The sequence below is a fragment of the Notamacropus eugenii genome, chromosome 1 (assembly GCF_028372415.1).
Source record: "Notamacropus eugenii isolate mMacEug1 chromosome 1, mMacEug1.pri_v2, whole genome shotgun sequence".
Classification (NCBI taxonomy): Eukaryota; Metazoa; Chordata; class Mammalia; order Diprotodontia; family Macropodidae; genus Notamacropus; species Notamacropus eugenii.
Window position 1 is genome coordinate 367,916,981 of NC_092872.1, and position 18,056 is coordinate 367,935,036.

At 34.7% G+C, this 18,056-nt stretch overlaps 1 protein-coding gene across 10 annotated transcripts in view; it reads left to right on the top strand.

The window, feature by feature from the left end:
* The window catches only part of ANKHD1 (ankyrin repeat and KH domain containing 1), a 118,087-nt gene that overhangs the window by 32,250 nt on the left and 67,781 nt on the right, over positions 1-18,056 (top strand). For 9 of the 10 annotated variants that reach the window (XM_072630500.1, XM_072630502.1, XM_072630501.1 and 6 more), the window contains exons 3-6: positions 15,012-15,168; positions 15,731-15,878; positions 16,712-16,859; positions 17,612-17,845. In XM_072630500.1, coding sequence (XP_072486601.1) covers positions 15,012-15,168; positions 15,731-15,878; positions 16,712-16,859; positions 17,612-17,845 — 687 coding nt within the window. Of the gene's footprint in view, positions 1-2,621; positions 2,824-15,011; positions 15,169-15,730; positions 15,879-16,711; positions 16,860-17,611; positions 17,846-18,056 lie in introns of those variants that run through there. The other variant, XM_072630506.1, reaches the window with a different exon arrangement.

Genomic DNA, 18,056 nt, shown 5'->3' on the forward strand with positions numbered 1-18,056 from the left:
TTAGTGTAATAATATAACTTTACTAGTAAGATAGTTACTGTGAGGAATATAAAGAAATTTAGAAAAATCTTAATGAAATAATATAGAGTATAAAAATCAGCACTGGAAGAACAGATTAAAATATGATCATTATGATGATATAAAATGAAAGTGTATAGAAATGGATGGACAAATTACAAAAGCTTATTTAGATCCAGAGAGAGTTTTCCAACAAATTACTGTTCATGTCATATATGTTAAAATTCATTTTTTCAATTGCAAATATAAAGCAAGTTATAAAGCAAGTATAATTCCTTTTGTTAATGTCAGTTTATTATAAACCATAAAAAAGATACACAGGGCTTTGTAAACTACCAAAAAGCCCTAGAACCTTTAAAAATGAGGCAAGGCAAAAAGAAAAATATATTAAATGTATGAAGCCTGCTTCTTAAAGACAATGCACACTTACCAGTTTTAATTGTGTTTTAACAACTCTCCTTGATTATTTCCTATAAGAAGCTTCCATCAAGTTAAAAGACAAACTTTCTTTAGAGGTTAACTATTCAAGTAAAAATTAAAGTCTTTTATGCCCTATGCGTATAATAGTCTCATTTATATATTTTATTTTACTTTTTTTAAAAGAAACAATATGATGTGTAAGAGAAGGAAGTGCGTTTGCTAAATGCTCTAGATGGACCTCACCTAATGTCTTTAGTTCCATGAAAAAAAGCTATTAGGTAAAATAACATTATAGTAGGCAGTTACAAAAGAACAGCTTTTTAAAATGAACAGTTCATTGAAAAATACTATAAAAAGATTTTACAATTTTACATTAGGCTTTGGTTATTATGTATTGTAAAATATTATTTGTCAGAAAAACCTTACAGAAAAGGAAAATCCCTTGGTTTTTTGACGTAGGATGGCATAATAGAAAGAATACTAGTCTTGTCAGGAGAATGGAGTTCAAATCTCAGCTCCAAAATTTAATAGTTGTGTGATTGAGCAGGCAGCTTAACTTTTTTGTGCTTCAGTCCCTTCATCTTTCAAATTGTGGTGATACTTGTATGATTTACTGCACAGGGTTCTTGTGAAAAAGAAGCTTTATAAACATCAAGATGCTGATAAATAGCACAGTGCTTGCTTGGCCAAATAATGATAAAGTATAAGTAAGGAATAAAGGGGCAAAATTTAGAGGTATTTTCATAATATTATAAGAAATGAGTCATTATTAAAATGTATATTTGTTTAATATCTCATTTATCTATTAACTTTATGCTATTATGGAAGAGCACAGGCAAGATTGTAGCAAGACTGATTTTCTGATTTTGGTTTCTCCAGTGAATTAATCGATAGCTCTAAATTAGATCTTTAAAACTAGTCTGAATAGAGCATTTGAATTTGTTTTATTACCATACTTGTAGTTTGGAACTTAGTTAAAAAATTGAAATTAGAAAAGATTTTGTGACTATTTACTTTAGATGTACTATATAACAAATGGGCTAAAATTACAAGTGCAATCGCTTAATTCCTACTTTGTCACTTTAGTTAAGGATAAATCTGAGGCACAGAAAACTTCACCTTTTTATAGAATGATTTTGAAACACTATGAGATGGAATCTAGCTAAAAATTATTATTATTAATAAATCTAGCAGCTGTATCCCATCAAAAATAAAGAGTAATAACTTCAAAGTGATTGAAACCATCGGAATGGTGACTCCTCTTCCAGTACAGAAAAAAGTTTGCAAATATAGAAAATAGTTATGATTAGTGCTTTCCATTTTCTTCACTGGTATGTTGTTTAAATATTCCTTACAGAACAAATTTTAACATTAATATCATTCTTGTGTCCTGTTTAAAATAGGTTTAATTATTGAAGTTCTAAAAGGACCACCATAATTTATTTTTACCAAAAGGTCATCTCATGGAGTAAAACCTAGATAATAGCATTGTCATGAGCTTATACATTATTATGGGTAATGTAGGAAAATGTTTCTGACCTAGTTATATTTTTTTGCCCAAGTTTTTATCTTGTCAAGTTGATGCTGAATCCTCTTGAGAAGTAGGTGACTTTGCATGATGAAACTTTGTGCTTGGAAACATTTACCTTTCTTTTGATATATAATCATTTGATTTTATTTATTTGGGATTGGGGGGGAGACAGGGTTTATAGAACCTATCCAGGAATGTAGATCAGGTTTTGGCTGAATTCCAATGATGGAGATCTAGACTAGGGACAGACAATTACAATTTGGGGGAGCATTTATACCTGTCTAGAAGGTTTCTAGAAAGCTGGATCAGCTTTGGGGTTTACCCTGTGATTCAGGTCTTCTCTAGGGTAGAAACAGGGATCTAATTCATCTCAGATTAAATCCAGAGAACCAAAAACCTTGTGCTTTTCCTACTTTGCTCGTAGTCTCAGATTTGGGCTAGAAAAGTTCCTTCATAATTCGCCTTTTAGTGAGAGGTTCTGCTGTCCTGTTTTGATGCAAAGGTCAGAATTCATGAGATCATTTAGTAATGTTCTCCCTTGTGTGTTGATTTGTTTCTTATTCAGGATGTTAAGCAGAATCTTGGGGAGTTTTTTAGAAGCCGTATAGGAACGTGTCATAAGTATGTCACTTTTGTCAGCAGGTCTCCACTAAAGTCCTACTCCGATGCCTCATTGTGGCCTACAGGTGACCCTGGGTTCTTGAAGGTTTTGCTAGCAGAGCGCAAGCTCCGGCAGGTCCTACCAAGCTGGAAAGGCTTCAAGTATGGGCCCTTTGAATGGACTCTATATCTGTCATCCATGGACCAACCTAGCTAAGTTCGAAGAGGCTCATCACCAGAAGGTTGGACACCAGGTGATGAATTTTTTGGCTACAGCAATTCATGAAATAGTCTATTAAGGTATGGAGGGGTTGCAATATGCATAGTCAGAGGGAATTCCACCCACACTAATAGAATCATGCATCTTTTGAAGTATTGAAGTATGTCAGCAGGCACCATGAGAAGAGACATTGTAACTCTACATTCAAACAATTATGCCATTGTAAAATCTACTTTAGAAATTCATAGGATTATAGAACTAGAGCTGAAAAGAACTCAGAGGTTATCTATCTCATCCAGCAGCTTCCATTTGAAAAGTTTTGATAATCAAATATTTATAATTTCCTTAAAGCATCTTACAAGTAAATGTAGCCTTTCAGCTTAGATTTTATTTAAGAATAATATAACTTTATACTTTGAAATGTAAACAATTTTAAAAAATTATAGAGGTATACTTAATTCAAGATAATTACTCTTTTCCACATATATAGAATCATTTGATAATGAAAACGTTCTTGAAAATTAAAGTTTTGGAATATCTACTTTTAAAATTGTGACAGATACTGAACTTAGATTCAGAAAAGATAAAATGTTGAAAAATATCATTGCCAAGGCAGTTAGCACCAATATTTAGAATGCCAACTATTAATACTTCATTACTTCAATGGATCTTATTGATGTGGGTATTTTATTTAAGGATGCAGATTACAACCCATCCATGCCTTCTCATCCTGTTCAGTTCTTGTCCATGTTATTTATGGAAATAAATTCTGCTGAGAGGATCTACCCAGTGTGGAGGCAAGAGGCCTTCCCTCTAAGTCTTTAACATATTCTGGGTACTATTGCAGCCATTTGGGCTATCCATCTTTTATTCCTTGATCTTGATACATGACCATCCCACCTTCTTTTTTCATCATACATTTCCTGGATGACGTTTTATACTACTTCTTGTGTACAAGTGACCCTGGTTTTACTTGATTTGCATCCATATAGCATCATAGAGAAAAAGAGATGTTTATTTTATTTATTTTTTGGTCAAGGAGCATCTTGAGTGCATTGAAAGAAAGCACTGTATATTTCTTCCAAATGTAATCTGTTCTGTTCTTTTTGTTCAATTCTGGATTCAACTCATTGTCCATTTGCAGTGCCTGTCTAAGAGATGTACTAATGAATTGACTTAATGTTTGTTCACCTAATTGCATGTCTGGACAATAGGTATTTTTTCATCCCTTGGGCATTTCTGAATAGATTATTAGTCCCATCTCTTCATCTTATGGATTTGTTGAAGACTATCTGTACCAGTATTCTGGGCCCTGATATAGCAAAGTTTTGTACAAATAGTGGTAGTATCTGGAGCATGACACCATTGAAAATAGTGGAGAATATCCTCTATGATAGTGAAAAACATCTTTAGTAAGCTTGTATTCCCTTGCTGTGTGCCTTACTTAATAGGATAAATGGTCATTGAACAAAGGTGCCTCTGGTTATACCTACCAAGGAATCTTGTATAACAAAAAGTGATCTATGATAATTTAAGATTTGAAAAGTATTTTACATACATAATCTCATTTGAGTCAGACAACAACTCTGAAAGTTGCAGGCACATCTATTATTATTCTCAAGCTTAGTCTGAGAGCTTGTTAAATTGGCCATGATGGCAAAGCTAGTGTCACAGGCAGAGTTTGACCCCATGTTTTCCTAACTCCAAGTCCAGTGCTCCATCTGCTCTGCCAAGCTGCCTTTTAGCCTATGAATGGAAAGGAAGGAAACTAGTATTTGTTAAGCACTCTGATAAATGTTTTGCAAATATTATCTTATTTGATTTTAGCGTTATATATTATCCCCATTTTACAGTTGAGGAAACTGAGACAAACAGAGGTTAATTTACTTGCCAAGGGGTTACATAGGTAGTAAGTGACTGAGACCAGCTTTGCACTCAGATTTTCCTGCCTCCAGGGCCAATATTGTTGTATCCAATGTGCCACATAGCTATTGTGGAAGATACTTTGTTGGAGGAAGGCATTGAATGCATTTTGCCTTACAGGTTCAAATCCTTTTTTTAAAAATCATAAACACCATGGGATCTTATGTTTTTTATGCCTGTCCATCATGTTAGTGTGAAGATGTAGTCTGCTGTAGAAAATGGTTTGTGAAAGCATATTTATTCTCTTCTCATATTTGCATCAAGGCTACCTTTAATATATGTGTAGATCATTCTCTTAAAGATCTTCTGGAGATTAGAAAAATATACCTGTGGATTGATAGTTACTGACATCCTCATTTACCCTTTTTGGCTAATAATGCAGTCATTTTCTCCTCCCACCTCTCCCAGTAATTTGGTATTTTCTTCTTTTGAGGTCTTGAAAATTGATTCCCCCGTGCTTTCAAAATTATGTTTCATACAACAGAGATTTGATTTATACTTACTAGTCTAGCTATTTTAATTTTTCTAAATGTCATTTCCATTTTCTCAGGTGTTTAGTAAGTCATTATTTCCAAATGTGGTGATTCTGTTGCCCACAAGGAATAGGCATTTTCTACCTGTTATCTTCCCTTCGATTTTATTTAGGAGCTTTTGAGATAAGCTGGTTCACACCAAACTTTCTGCAGATTTATTTTTCACTTCATTACCTTTCCTTGTTTTGTGAGGTGATGCTGTTTATAGTCTTCCATGGTCCCCTGCTGTAATGAATTTTTACTATTTTATGTTCTAAACTAGAATGCTGTAGTCTTGCCAGATCTTTTTACTTCGAAGTAAGGTCAGATATTTGTTGGTTGCAGAGGCTCTTTGGTTCTTTTGGTCACCTTTGTGGTTACTGTTCTACATTGGTTAAACTTCTATAAAAAAGGTAACAATAAATCTTAGATTTCGCCTTTGTTCATTTCCTGTTTTAAAAAAATTACTACCTGCTTTGAATAGACCAATTTGAATCGTCATAATTGCACAGTGTCTTTTCATTTTTGTACTTCAAAATTTACTATTGTTTTTGACATTTGCTTTAGTTGATAATCTGATTATATATAGTTCAATTAAAACAATTCAGTAACTAATCAGTCAACAAGAAACTCGTCTTTTTTGTATATTAAAATTTAGTCAGTTTCTTTTTTTGTGTGTCATTTTACTCAGTGTTTACCATGTCTGAAAGAAAGCATTCAGTATTGTATGGGCACCAGACTTCTGAGTTCACCTGCTTTTGGTCTCTTTCATTTCATAATCTCAAACTTCCCCTCTGGTCATCTTTGCATTCACATTCTCTAAGTTTGAAGATACATTCCTGCTTGGTTTGGTGAATCTTGGCAAATTTTTGTTGTTTCACTCTGCCTTTTCAACAGTGGTTTGCATATAAGCTGCAACCGTTTTTATAATCGCCATCATTGCTTATGTTCATCCTGTGCCCTCCAGAGTGAGATAACCATGTTCCGTGAATGTTGTTTATTACCTTTGGATGCATGATGAAGCCAACTCTGCCAACTGCTTTATTTGCTTTTCCAAGCAAAACCTGTGAGCCATCCTTCCTTTTTAGTTTCAACTTCCTTATATCTTCTTCTTTCATTTGTACTGAGAATATCAATATTGATATTCGAAACTTATTAATATTGATGTTGTTCAGTTCTTCCAGTAGTATCTCACATAATTCTTTGGTCATTGAATAGTCTTATATTTAGATTACCTAGAGTTAAATTAATCTTTTTGGGGGAATTGAAAGCCATGTGAATTTTAGCCTCTTTTCTGCCACTGTAGCACTGTAGAGTGAACAGGGATTACATAGGATTGAAGGTTCATTTCTTTATTTTTCTTTGTTTCATGGGTTGCCGTGGCCAAATAATTCCTGTCATATAGTGCCAGCCTACTTGTGATGAGCATCTTTATATTTGGCTGGTCTCTTGGTGTATGTAGTTCATTGCTGGGATTATACTCAGCCTTTCTAGTTTGATGGAGAGAGAGAGAGTTTGCACTCTCCTGGCACATACTTTCCAGTATCCAGAGTCACCTCCAAATCATGTTGAGGCATCAGAGGACTGTTTGGGAAATAAAATATCAACTAACCTTCCAAAGTTGTCCTTTTTTTTACCTGTAAGAAAAGAGTTTAGTGATGATGAGAAGGATCTTGAAGAAGTAGCAAGGAAAAGGCTATGAAAGAAAAGTCATTTTATAGAAATTTCCTGTCTTGGCCATCTTTATGTAATTGGAGAAGACTACATTAATTAGATAAAAGTGACAGATGAAAATTGACTAGTTAGTTACAGGTGACACAGCAATACAACAATAACTTCATGAGTGCAGTGGATAAGTTTTGTTGAGGACACAGGGAAATTTATTAAGTATTTCAAATCCAAACTATATTTATTCATTCACTAAACATTTTTTGAGGTGCCTACTATGTACTATTTTGATTAGCCAGCTAGTTTTTGTCAGTCAGCAACATCAAGTGCTGTGTGCAAGGAATATATGAGTTCCTTTGAAAGTAATGAAGTCATTACGGACAGACCTAGATAAAGACAATAAATGAGATGGCTAAATATGATGTTTATGCTAAGAGCAGTTTTGGAAATGAAAGGTCAAATGGAATTGTTTTGGGTATGTGTACATGAGTTGGAAATCAAGATTTGAGTAGTAGAAGGTCAAGTTTTTCTAAAACACCAAGCACATTAGTTAATTTTGGTAAAGAAAGAACATGGCAGTAGGACAGAAGCAGGATAAGCCTTAAGCAAAGCCTTTTCATAGATGACTAAATAAAAAATACTTTAGGACTTGCTTGAACGCCTGCTTTTATAGAGATAGGTGATGGAGATATGATCATGAAATAAGGTACTGGCCTTACAGGAACTTATAACCTAGTAGAGAATAAAATAAATATATAAAAGATATATGTGTGTGTATTTATTCAGTCCATTTTGGAAGATAATACGCATATGTGTATACCTACAGACATGCATATGTATGTATACATACATTCGTCTATGATAATGAGTACATGACAATAGTATAAAAAGCTGTGTGACTCAAAGAAGAGAGAGTGTTGGTATTTGTTAGTGAAAAGGCCTAGAGAGGACTCACTCTGAAGGGAGCTCACATTCGTCACAGACCCCAATCCTCAGGCCACCAGGGGCTGTAGAGGACTTGTTCCAAAGGGGACTCACATCCATTACTGATCCTCATACTCAAGATTCCAAAGTACTGGGGAGGCCTGTGCTTCTTCATGCAGATTGGGAGGTGAGCTCCATGTGTGTGGAAAATCTTCTGAATGTGTCTAGCCCCGCTTTTTTTGAGATGAGGCTAAAAGGGCTGGTGCTGAGTGTTTTCTTTTTAACTTTTAATTTTTATTATGAACTTTTGCTACACATTTAACAAATGAATCTTTCCATACATGTAAAGAAAAAGATTGTATATAAAACTACAAATCCCTATTATGTAATACCTTGGATTTTTAAAAAAGTATATAACAAATTTAATTCCAAAGCTGTTGTACTTGTCTGTCCCTAAACTTCATTCTGTTCTCTTTTGAGTCTTTCTGTTTTCTTTTGTGTTTCTTAAACATTTAATTGATGCTCTCTGTTTTGTTTTGTTTTGTTTTTTTGGGATCATTACACTATCTCTCCCTTTCTCTGCCCAAAATTAAAAAAAAAATCCCTCCCTTGAAACAAATAAGCACAGTCAAGCAAAATAAATGCAGACATTGACAGTGTCTGAAAATATCTGTCTCATTCTGCACCTTTAGTCTGTCATCTCCCTGACAGTGGGTGAGAAGAATGTTTCATCATCAGTCTTCTGTAATTATGGTAGATCATTGCATTGATCAAAATTCTTAAGTCTTTCAAAGTTGTTTTCTTTTACAGTGTTGTAGTCATTACATAAATTGCTTTCCTGTTTCTGATCATTTCATGAGGTTAAGTCCTACCAGGTTTCTCTGAATTTCTCCCTTTCATTATTTCTTATTTCACAGCATTATGCTATCACATTCACAAACCATAATTTGTTCAGCTATTCCCCACTTAAGAGACACCTTAGTTTTCAGTTCTTTGGTATACCAGAAAGTGCTACTGTGAATATTTCTGTAGAAATAGGTACTTTTCTTCTTTATTTGATTTCTGAGGTATATGTATGCCTATTGCTGGGCCATAATGCACTCAATAGTTTATAATGACTTTGAGTATAATTTCAAGTTGCATTCCAGAATGGCTAAACTAACTCACAACTTCATGGGCAATAGTACATTAGGTTCTTTAAAATTCTTCTTAAAGAATTCTGCACTTAACAAACACCAAATAAGATGCTTATTTCCATGTGCAACATAGAATAGAAAAAGAAGATTGTACATGAAGCTGTGAGTCTGTATTATACACAGCTTACTTTTCTCTTTAATAAAATTCAAATGCTATTTTCAGAGTTAATTTGCTTATCTATACATCAGGCCATTAACATGACTGGCAACTGAAGGTAGAAAATCAGAGTTGTTTTAACACTAGAAACACTAGATTTAAAAATACTACAAAGAATCAGTTGATATGCTATTTTTTTAAATTTGTAAAGTGGCAAGTAAAATATAGTAGGATAAAATTTTTTGTTTCAAAGTAAAATTATTTTTATTTCAAAATCTGATGTTCTTAGTTCTTTTTATTAGTAATGTAGAGCATTTTTTCGCATATGGTTATTGATCACTTTCACTTCTGCTTTTGAGAACCGCTCATTCGTATCATTTGACCGTTTATCTGTAGAGAATGCTATGTGAATTTAGCCTAACATTCAGGGGCCTACTCACTATATCTATTCATCTGCCACAGCTGGGGTCTCAGAACTGTAAGAGATTCTGGTCCTTAGGGAGCCTGGGGCAATAGAGGACAGTTATCGAAGAGGATTGAAATAATTCGCAGCTGCCAAGCCTTCAAGGTGTATGAGATAGTAAAAGGACTCCTTCAAAAGGGATTCATGTATATCACAGATCTTCTGTCTCAGGAAACCTGAGGTACCTGAGGGCCTGTGATTATGAAGGCTCTGAGATGTTTCATGTCTGCTTGGTGGGCCTCATTCCCTACTGTCTTGGGGTGGGGCTAAATGACTGTTTTGAAGCATGAATTGAGCTTCACTAGGAGACTGGAACATTTTTTCATTGACCTAAGTGCCTGTATTGAACTTTCTGTTCCCTCAATATTCTTATCTCATTTCTACTCTATTTCTCTCTGTTTTGGAATAACCAGGCAGGAAAACTTAAATGCACTGCCCTATAGTACACTGTGCTCAAACATCACAGGACCTTTGTATTGGTGGGTGAACTGCCTAGGCTTGGTCCCACTTATTCCTATGATTCAGAAAAAAAAAATATTTCTTTTTCATGCTTTTCCCCATATTATTGTCAACCTCTGGCCTACCCATCTACACTTTTACTCCTCTGCCCTTCTGTTCTTTTGTGCCCCCTGAACCTCCCTTATGTTATTAACAGACTCTCCTTTTCATCCTGGATTTCCTTTATTTCTTCGTCTTTCCATTTCCTTGTACTCAGGGAAACTGTACTCTCTCCAGAAGATATTTTATTCCTGCTCACCATCCTTCTAGATGCACTTTTTCTTATGCCTCCAGATTCACTAGGCCAGGATGAGTAAGAGTAAATGACAGATATTCTGAGAAGGGGTCCATAGGCTTCTTCAGACTGCCAAAAGAGTCCATGACACAACAGCTTAAGAACATCCACTCTAGATCATGCTCACTCATTCTCAAGAAGTCAGCACCTGGTTCATATTCTTCCTACTCACTTTAGCCCTTACCTTCATACTTGAAGAACTTTTATATGCCCTTGAACACTTTAGCCTCCCACTTCCTCATTCTAGTCAACTTCTGTAACCTACACCTTCACTCTATCTTATCCACCCATTGGGATTGAATGTCCAGACCATCTGTCCACTTGTAGCTGCCGCACTCCATGATCCAGAGCTCTGAAATTCTAAATTCCTGTCTTTACATTACTCCTCTGCCTCAGTCCTCCTAAGTGTATACTTTGTCCTAACTATGACTTTGTGCTTTCCCAAGTTCAAAACTTCTGTCTGGCCTCACTTTACCATTTTGATTCAGTGGTTTATTTATACACTGTCATCTACCCTTGAATATCTTGCCCTCTTTTCTGTTTTGCCATACCAAATCCCAACTTAGCATCTACCTTTTCTGTTCCTACTTGATTACTTTGGAATGCTGCTGGACAGAGTTAAATCAACTGTAGTAATTATAAATTTTTTCACACAGTTCAACTGATTCTTACTGCTGTAAGGCATTCCTTTTTATTTTTCCCTTTCTTTCCAGCATGCATCCTACTGCAGCTGTTCCAAACCTCCCTTCCTCCATCTATACCATCTCCAGTCTCATCAGAAGACCTTAACTCCTACTTTCTGAGAAAACTTTTCATGTGCTTTTTCCAAAACATTTCTCATATCCAGTTACTTTTCCATATTTACACAGCTAGTACCTTAGTTCTGGCTCTTATAACCTCTTGCCTCAATTATTAGAATGACCTCCTAATTGGTTTTCTTGCCTCAAGGTTCTTTCTGATTTGTCTTACCCTCTACCCAGCTATCAAAGTAATTTTCCTTAAGCACATATCTGTCACCCCTCAAAATTCCAAATTCCTGTGGCTTCCCATTGCCTCTGTGGTCAAACATAAACTCTTTTGTTCAGCTTTTAAAGCCCTTCACAACCTTGCTTCAGCCTATCTTTCTAGCCTCATTGTGTACTGGATTCCATGCCACGCACTGTGATCGGCCAAACTGGCCCTTCCCTCTTCCACACATATGACTCTTCATCTCCTATCTCCATGGTTTTGCACAGGCCATCCCCCATGTCTTTAATATACTTCTTCTTCTTCTCTGTCTCATAAAATCTCTCTTTCAAGATATGTATCTCAAGTAACATCTCCTGTTGAAGCCTTTCTTGACCTTCCCTCTCCTCTAGTGGTGGTACCCTTCCTACCAAACTACTTTGTATTCATATTTATTCTTTATATACTTATATGTGTGCTTTTCTCCTCCGTTGGAATGTAATCCCTGAAGTTAGGAATTAGTTGTTTTGTTTTGTTTTTTGGTACCTCCAGTACCTAGCACATAATAGGCACCTTAAATTACTTATTGATTGATTCTCCTTTGTTCCACATCCCAGAATGGCATCCTCTAGTGTTTCTTCCTTTTATTCATACTCTTAGGTGACATCTCTTTGACAGAGCCTTCCCTTCACATCCTTCACCCTCAGTAGAATGGCAGCTACTTTAGGGTGAAGGACTGTTTTGTACTTGTCCTTGTATCCCCAATGCCTAGTACATATTCTTTCATGTTGCCAATGCTTAATCAGGGTTTGTTGAATTGAATTTAGTGTTTATGATAGATTTTAACCATGAGTGCTCAGCAGATAAGATACTTGCCACAGCTGTATTGGATGAATTTTCTTTTTTTCCGTGATGAAATTTACACCTTTTGTGAAATAATGATTTTAATTTAAAACAATAAGATAGCAATTATGGTTTTGGAAATATCCTTAATTTGAAATAATTCATGTGTGAATAATCAGCTTTTTTCTATCAAAATGTAGTCAATTTCATTTAATTACCATAGGACCTATTTAGAGTGTCATTTCTTATTTGAATCTTATGAGATTATGAAAAAGCAGAAAAAATGCCTGTGTGAGTCACAAAATCCACGGTAGACTAAATAAATTTCAGGTAGTTTGGCCTGTGGTAGGATTTAGTATAATCAACTCTTCATCTTCTTTTATATATAAAACCATGGATAAGTCACCAGGAATTTGATTATAGAGATAGGTGCCACTCTTTCTAAACCTACTTTTTAGTGGTACACTGAAAATTGTTTGTGCTTGGTACATCAAACAAATTGGTATTATTATTAGTTAAGGCAATTCAGCCTTCACTTTTCCCTCTGTGTTTGGATACTGGAAAATTTTAGTGGCCACCTGCTGACTGGTTCTGTAGTCTTTAAACATTGGGTTGAGTTCATTCCTAGGTACTATTACTGTTATTTCAAGGATTTCAGTATTAATGTTAATGATGATAGTGTAGATAGTCAAGGTTTATATTCACCTATTCAGTATGTTTTTTATTTTTCATGTACTACCTACAAGTTTTATAGTACACACTCTATGGATTTCCTAGAAGATTAAGACATAATTGTGAGTTTAGTGCAGCTTGGCTCATTTGTACTGAAACATTTGGACAAGTAAGTTTAATATAAGGCAAAGGATGGGGCGGGGCAATACAAATACAAAGTTCAAAATAGGAATGGATGATTTCATGGTGCAGTGAAAAAAAGCGTTTGATTTGGAGTTAGGGAGCTTGGACTACAGCCCTGGTTCTGGGTTATCTTGAGCAGGTCATGTAACACCTCTGGACCTCATTTTCCTCATCTGTGAAATGAAGGTTAGATTAAATCTATAAGCATTGAATCTGTGATATGGTTATATGCATTTATATGTGAGTAGATTTTTTTCAGACTTAAGGAATTGTTGGATGTTAGGTATTTAGAGTTTAGTTTTTTCCTATCTCCCAAGATGGGAGAATGTTATCAGCATAAAGTAAAGTTGATATTTTAAAGGTAATATCAAAAGGTAGGACCACTAGTAGAACATAGATAAACTGTTAGATTAGACTATTTCCAGTGAAAATCTTTGTTCTCAGTGTCGGAAAATATAAGTTGGTTTGCCAGGTTTGGGTGTCATGGAAAACACTGGGAGAAAATATGAAACAATGGATAAAGTAAAAGGGAGGCCAGCGTTGAATGATGCTACATGTAGCCCAGAAGATATTTACACATCACATTTTACCAGAAGATGAGTCTGGTAAATGTTGTGTACTATTGTCACAGAGTAGTTCCTACTGGATTGGTATTAAAAGATAGGACCAGTTGGACCTTTGCCTCTGTTTGTATCCCTGTTGCTTAAGCACATAATAGGAGCTTAATAAATGTTAATTGACTGACTGACCAAGTGAGATTCTATCCTGTAAATTCTTCTGGATCTTTTGGTTCTGTGTAAAGAATGCTTTATGTTTATATTTCACCTTAGAAGGAATTTCATGCACGTGAATGAGTGAAGAGGTTTAAAGTTTTCCTGTAAGCTTTGTGCTAATCCTTGGGGATGCAAATACAAGGCATTTGGCAAAATCTGAGTTGTTTTCTGATGGTTTAAATTTGATAGAAGACTAGTATTATACCCATCATAAAGATGGCCACACAAAGAAAGGTATTAGATCCATTTTCCTGCAGCCATATAAGATTAGTGACAAAGCTGGGTTTTTAGTAGCTTTTGTATTACTGATCTTCAATTTAGTACTAAATTAGTTTATTATTATTATTAAACTAAATAGTTTATTCATTAAACTATTCCACCTTTTAAACAGAGATCTTTGAGGAGAAAAATTCTGCCTAATAAGGAACCATTGGCATACTATCTGCCAGTAGTTTATAAAGTCACTTCTATTAGAGTAAATACTTAAAGTTAGCAGTTAGTGTATATAATCACAACCTGTATAATTTTGTTCAGTGGAATTTTAAAATTAAATACCAAAACATAGTCTTTAGCCATACCTGCTTGATGTTCTTTAGCTGATTAATAGTTTATGTTTGAATTTTAAAAACTAAGCTGAATTTCTTTCTTTGATGCATTTGTCTCTCATTGTATACTTAGCACAAAGATAATGAAGGGCAATTCTAAAATCATTTCAGCTGAACTGTATATTTTATGAAACTTATGTCCTCTTTTTTTGAATGGAGAAGGATGGACATAGGTTTTTGAGAGGGCTATATGTCAGCATCTTAAGTCCATGAAAAATCAGACACTTATTTTTAAATTTCTCTCCAGTCTTCCTTGCACATACACCACCCTCAACATACTTGCAAAGTGAAGGTTTTTATTTCATTCTTAAAGGACTTTTTTTTACATAAATAATCACTAAATTTTAGTTTAAATAATAAATCCAGTAGCCTGAGTTTTGAAACATAATCATCTCAAAACAAGTAATTTAGACTAAAACATGCTATCTTGTTTTGAACTTTATTACTTTTGCCCTGTTTGTAAATCATACTTTCAAATTTTATAAAGTCAGATTGTTGAATGTCATTTTCTAGCATGTTTACAAATTATTTGGGACTAATCATGCATGTGGCTGAAATTTTAAAACTGTGCATCTTTTGTGTGATTTTTTTTCGTACTAACCCATTTGATGAACATACTCTGAAGGAATTGGTAAATTGTCAACTGCCGATGGTAAAGCCTTCGCAGATCCAGAGGTGCTTCGAAGACTGACTTCTTCTGTCAGCTGTGCGTTGGATGAAGCTGCTGCTGCTTTGACACGAATGAGAGCAGAGAACAGTCATAATGCAGGACAAGTGGACAAGTATGTATTTGATAACTGGAAAGTAGTTATGTTTTTCTTGTGGGCAATTTCTAGGAGCAGTAGTTTCCTTTAAATATTTTCTTTATTTGAAGGGAATCAATAGACTTTATCTTGGATGCTGCAATAATTTTGTTAACTTTGTTAACTTATTGAGTGCTTACTATATTTTAGGCACTGTGATAGAAACAAATGTGAGTAGGGTATCATCCTTGGCCTTCAAGGAAAGTTACCTTTCTAGCAGTTGCAGCTTTATTTAACTCTTAAATTCTGAGTAGATTTTCCTGTATATGTACTGATATTTTGGCTAGTGAATGAAATGTATTGTTTGAGTACAAAGAAAAATAGAAATACACGTTAAGGTAATTTACCTGTTTCTACTTTGTTTTAAAGTAAATATATGTCTTTAAGAGTCTGGAGTTTTTATAACTTTGAATCATTTGTGTATAACAGCTTATAATAATTCAGTAGCAAAGGTGTAAAAACTTTTTAAAAAACATTTTTGACTCTTTAGGGTTGTCTTGTCTTTAATGAACATTTCTTTATCCTTTGATTTTGTTTTTAGCCGTAGTTTGGCAGAAGCTTGCTCAGATGGGGATGTGAATGCTGTGCGAAAATTGCTAGATGAAGGAAGAAGTGTAAATGAGCATACTGAAGAAGGGGAAAGTTTGCTCTGTTTGGCCTGTTCAGCAGGGTATTATGAATTGGCACAAGTAAGTAGAAATGTTTGAATTACGAGGGTTTTGGCATTCTTTTTATGTCTTAGTTTTTTAAATTTTATGAAGAAATATAATTAGAGAATGTAGCTTTGTTTCATTAGTACTAGTGAAATAATTAAGTTATTTTTACACATTTTTACACAATATTTTACATATTCCTGTCACCCAAATATTATATAGGCCTAACACTTGCAATCAGTAAGAGAGTTAATGAGGCATGTTATATAGAATAGTAGGGGGTAGTTGTACAGTTTTTAAGCTGTTAGAGGATAAGAGTAGTTTATCTGCATTTAGAATACATTTTGTTTAATTTTTTCCCAGCACTAGAGAAACTGGCCACTTTAAAGAAGTCTGCTCAGCCACATAGTAGCTTTTACACATGCATATTTGTACTTTTTAAATAGTTTGGTAGGAAGAGCATTAAACATGGAGGCTGAAGACAGATTGCTTCCTTTTATGGGCAAAAAGTGCTTTGTTAGCGAATTTGATAGCTTTGAATAGCAGACATTGATAGAGTCTTTAGTACTTACTATGTGCCAGGCAGAAGTCCAAAGAGGGAGGCAAGCAGGGTTTAAAGTGAGTGTGACTGGGGTCTCACAGGAAGTATTAGTCTGAGCAAGGGGGAGTAATCAGTCAATAGTAAGGGCCTCAGGGTAGAGGTTTCTCCAGGATGGGAAGGCAGGAGGTAGGAATGCTCAGTTTAAAAACAAACAAACAAAAATCATCATTTATTCTATTCCTTGGATTTGCTTACTAAAGGAAAAAAATTACCCCAGTTTTCATGGATTCAGCAAAAATGGTTGAATGCCTTTTTTTTTTTTTTAAAGGTGTTGCTTGCTATGCATGCAAATGTTGAAGATCGAGGGAATAAAGGAGACATAACTCCACTAATGGCAGCTGCCAGTGGAGGCTATGTAGACATTGTGAAGCTGTTGCTTGTTCATTGTGCAGATGTCAATGCCCAGTCTTCAACAGGTATGTATTATCAAAGCATATATATGTATACAGCATAATTGACAACTGGCAAATCTATATTTGTCACAATTCTCTTTTTGTAGAGTTCCAGGTTTTGTTTATCAATAGTTTTTATTTTAACAATTCTGAAATCACTTTAAGGATATCCTTGCTTTTTAAAGAATTAAAACATTTCCTTTGAGTTTTTACAGTACTGGTGACCCATATGTCACCCAGTGCCTCTTGTCATTTAACTGTACCTGTTCCCACAGTGGCTAGTTGAAATTAAGGTTGAGTATAGAAATAGAGTTATAACCTTATAACAGTGATTCCCTTGAAACCAACTGATAAAGCAATAAGCATTTACTTCATGCTTATTGTTTGTCCATTGCTATGCTAAACCCTGTTGAGGGTACAGAATTTTAAGAAATTGTTCTTAAAATCAAGCAGTTATTTTCTAGTTTAAGAGATTAGACTAATTTTTTGTGAAATCATGAGAGAAAAGTTAAATAGAAATGAAGTTATTAAATTATGATATCAAGTGCTGTATGTGGTATGGTATGATGAAAAACAACTAAAAAATGGCTACTACTAAGAAAAGAGCCTTGATAAAGCCATTTCTTTCTGCTCCCTAGTTTGGTCCCTCTACTTAATACAAAGAAATTTAAAAGTGCTCCTAGAAGTTTAATGAGATTGAATGTTTTTCTCAGCTATGGTTGTGATTAATATAATTTAATTGCAATTTTTCACCTTTTTTTCCCCTGATTTGTTAGGAAACACAGCACTAACTTATGCTTGTGCTGGGGGATTTGTGGACATTGTGAAAGTGCTGCTGAAAGCAGGAGCTAATATAGAGGATCACAATGAAAATGGACATACCCCCTTAATGGAAGCAGCCAGTGCTGGTCATGTGGAAGTTGCTAGAGTTCTCCTGGAGTATGGGGCAGGCATCAACACTCACTCAAATGAATTCAAAGAGAGTGCACTTACACTTGCATGTTATAAAGGTAGGTGCTACTATATATTACATGTCAGGATTAGTGGTGGCAGGGTTTTTAATGTCAAAAATTAGAATATCCCTGCTGAACACAATATATGATACTGCTTATATTCGTAGTTATGTGGTGACTGTGATTGGAATTAATTTTTGTTATTTTTTTCAACCTACTTCAAAATTCTCTAATATCCAAGGAATCACAGCTTGATATTTATGTTCAC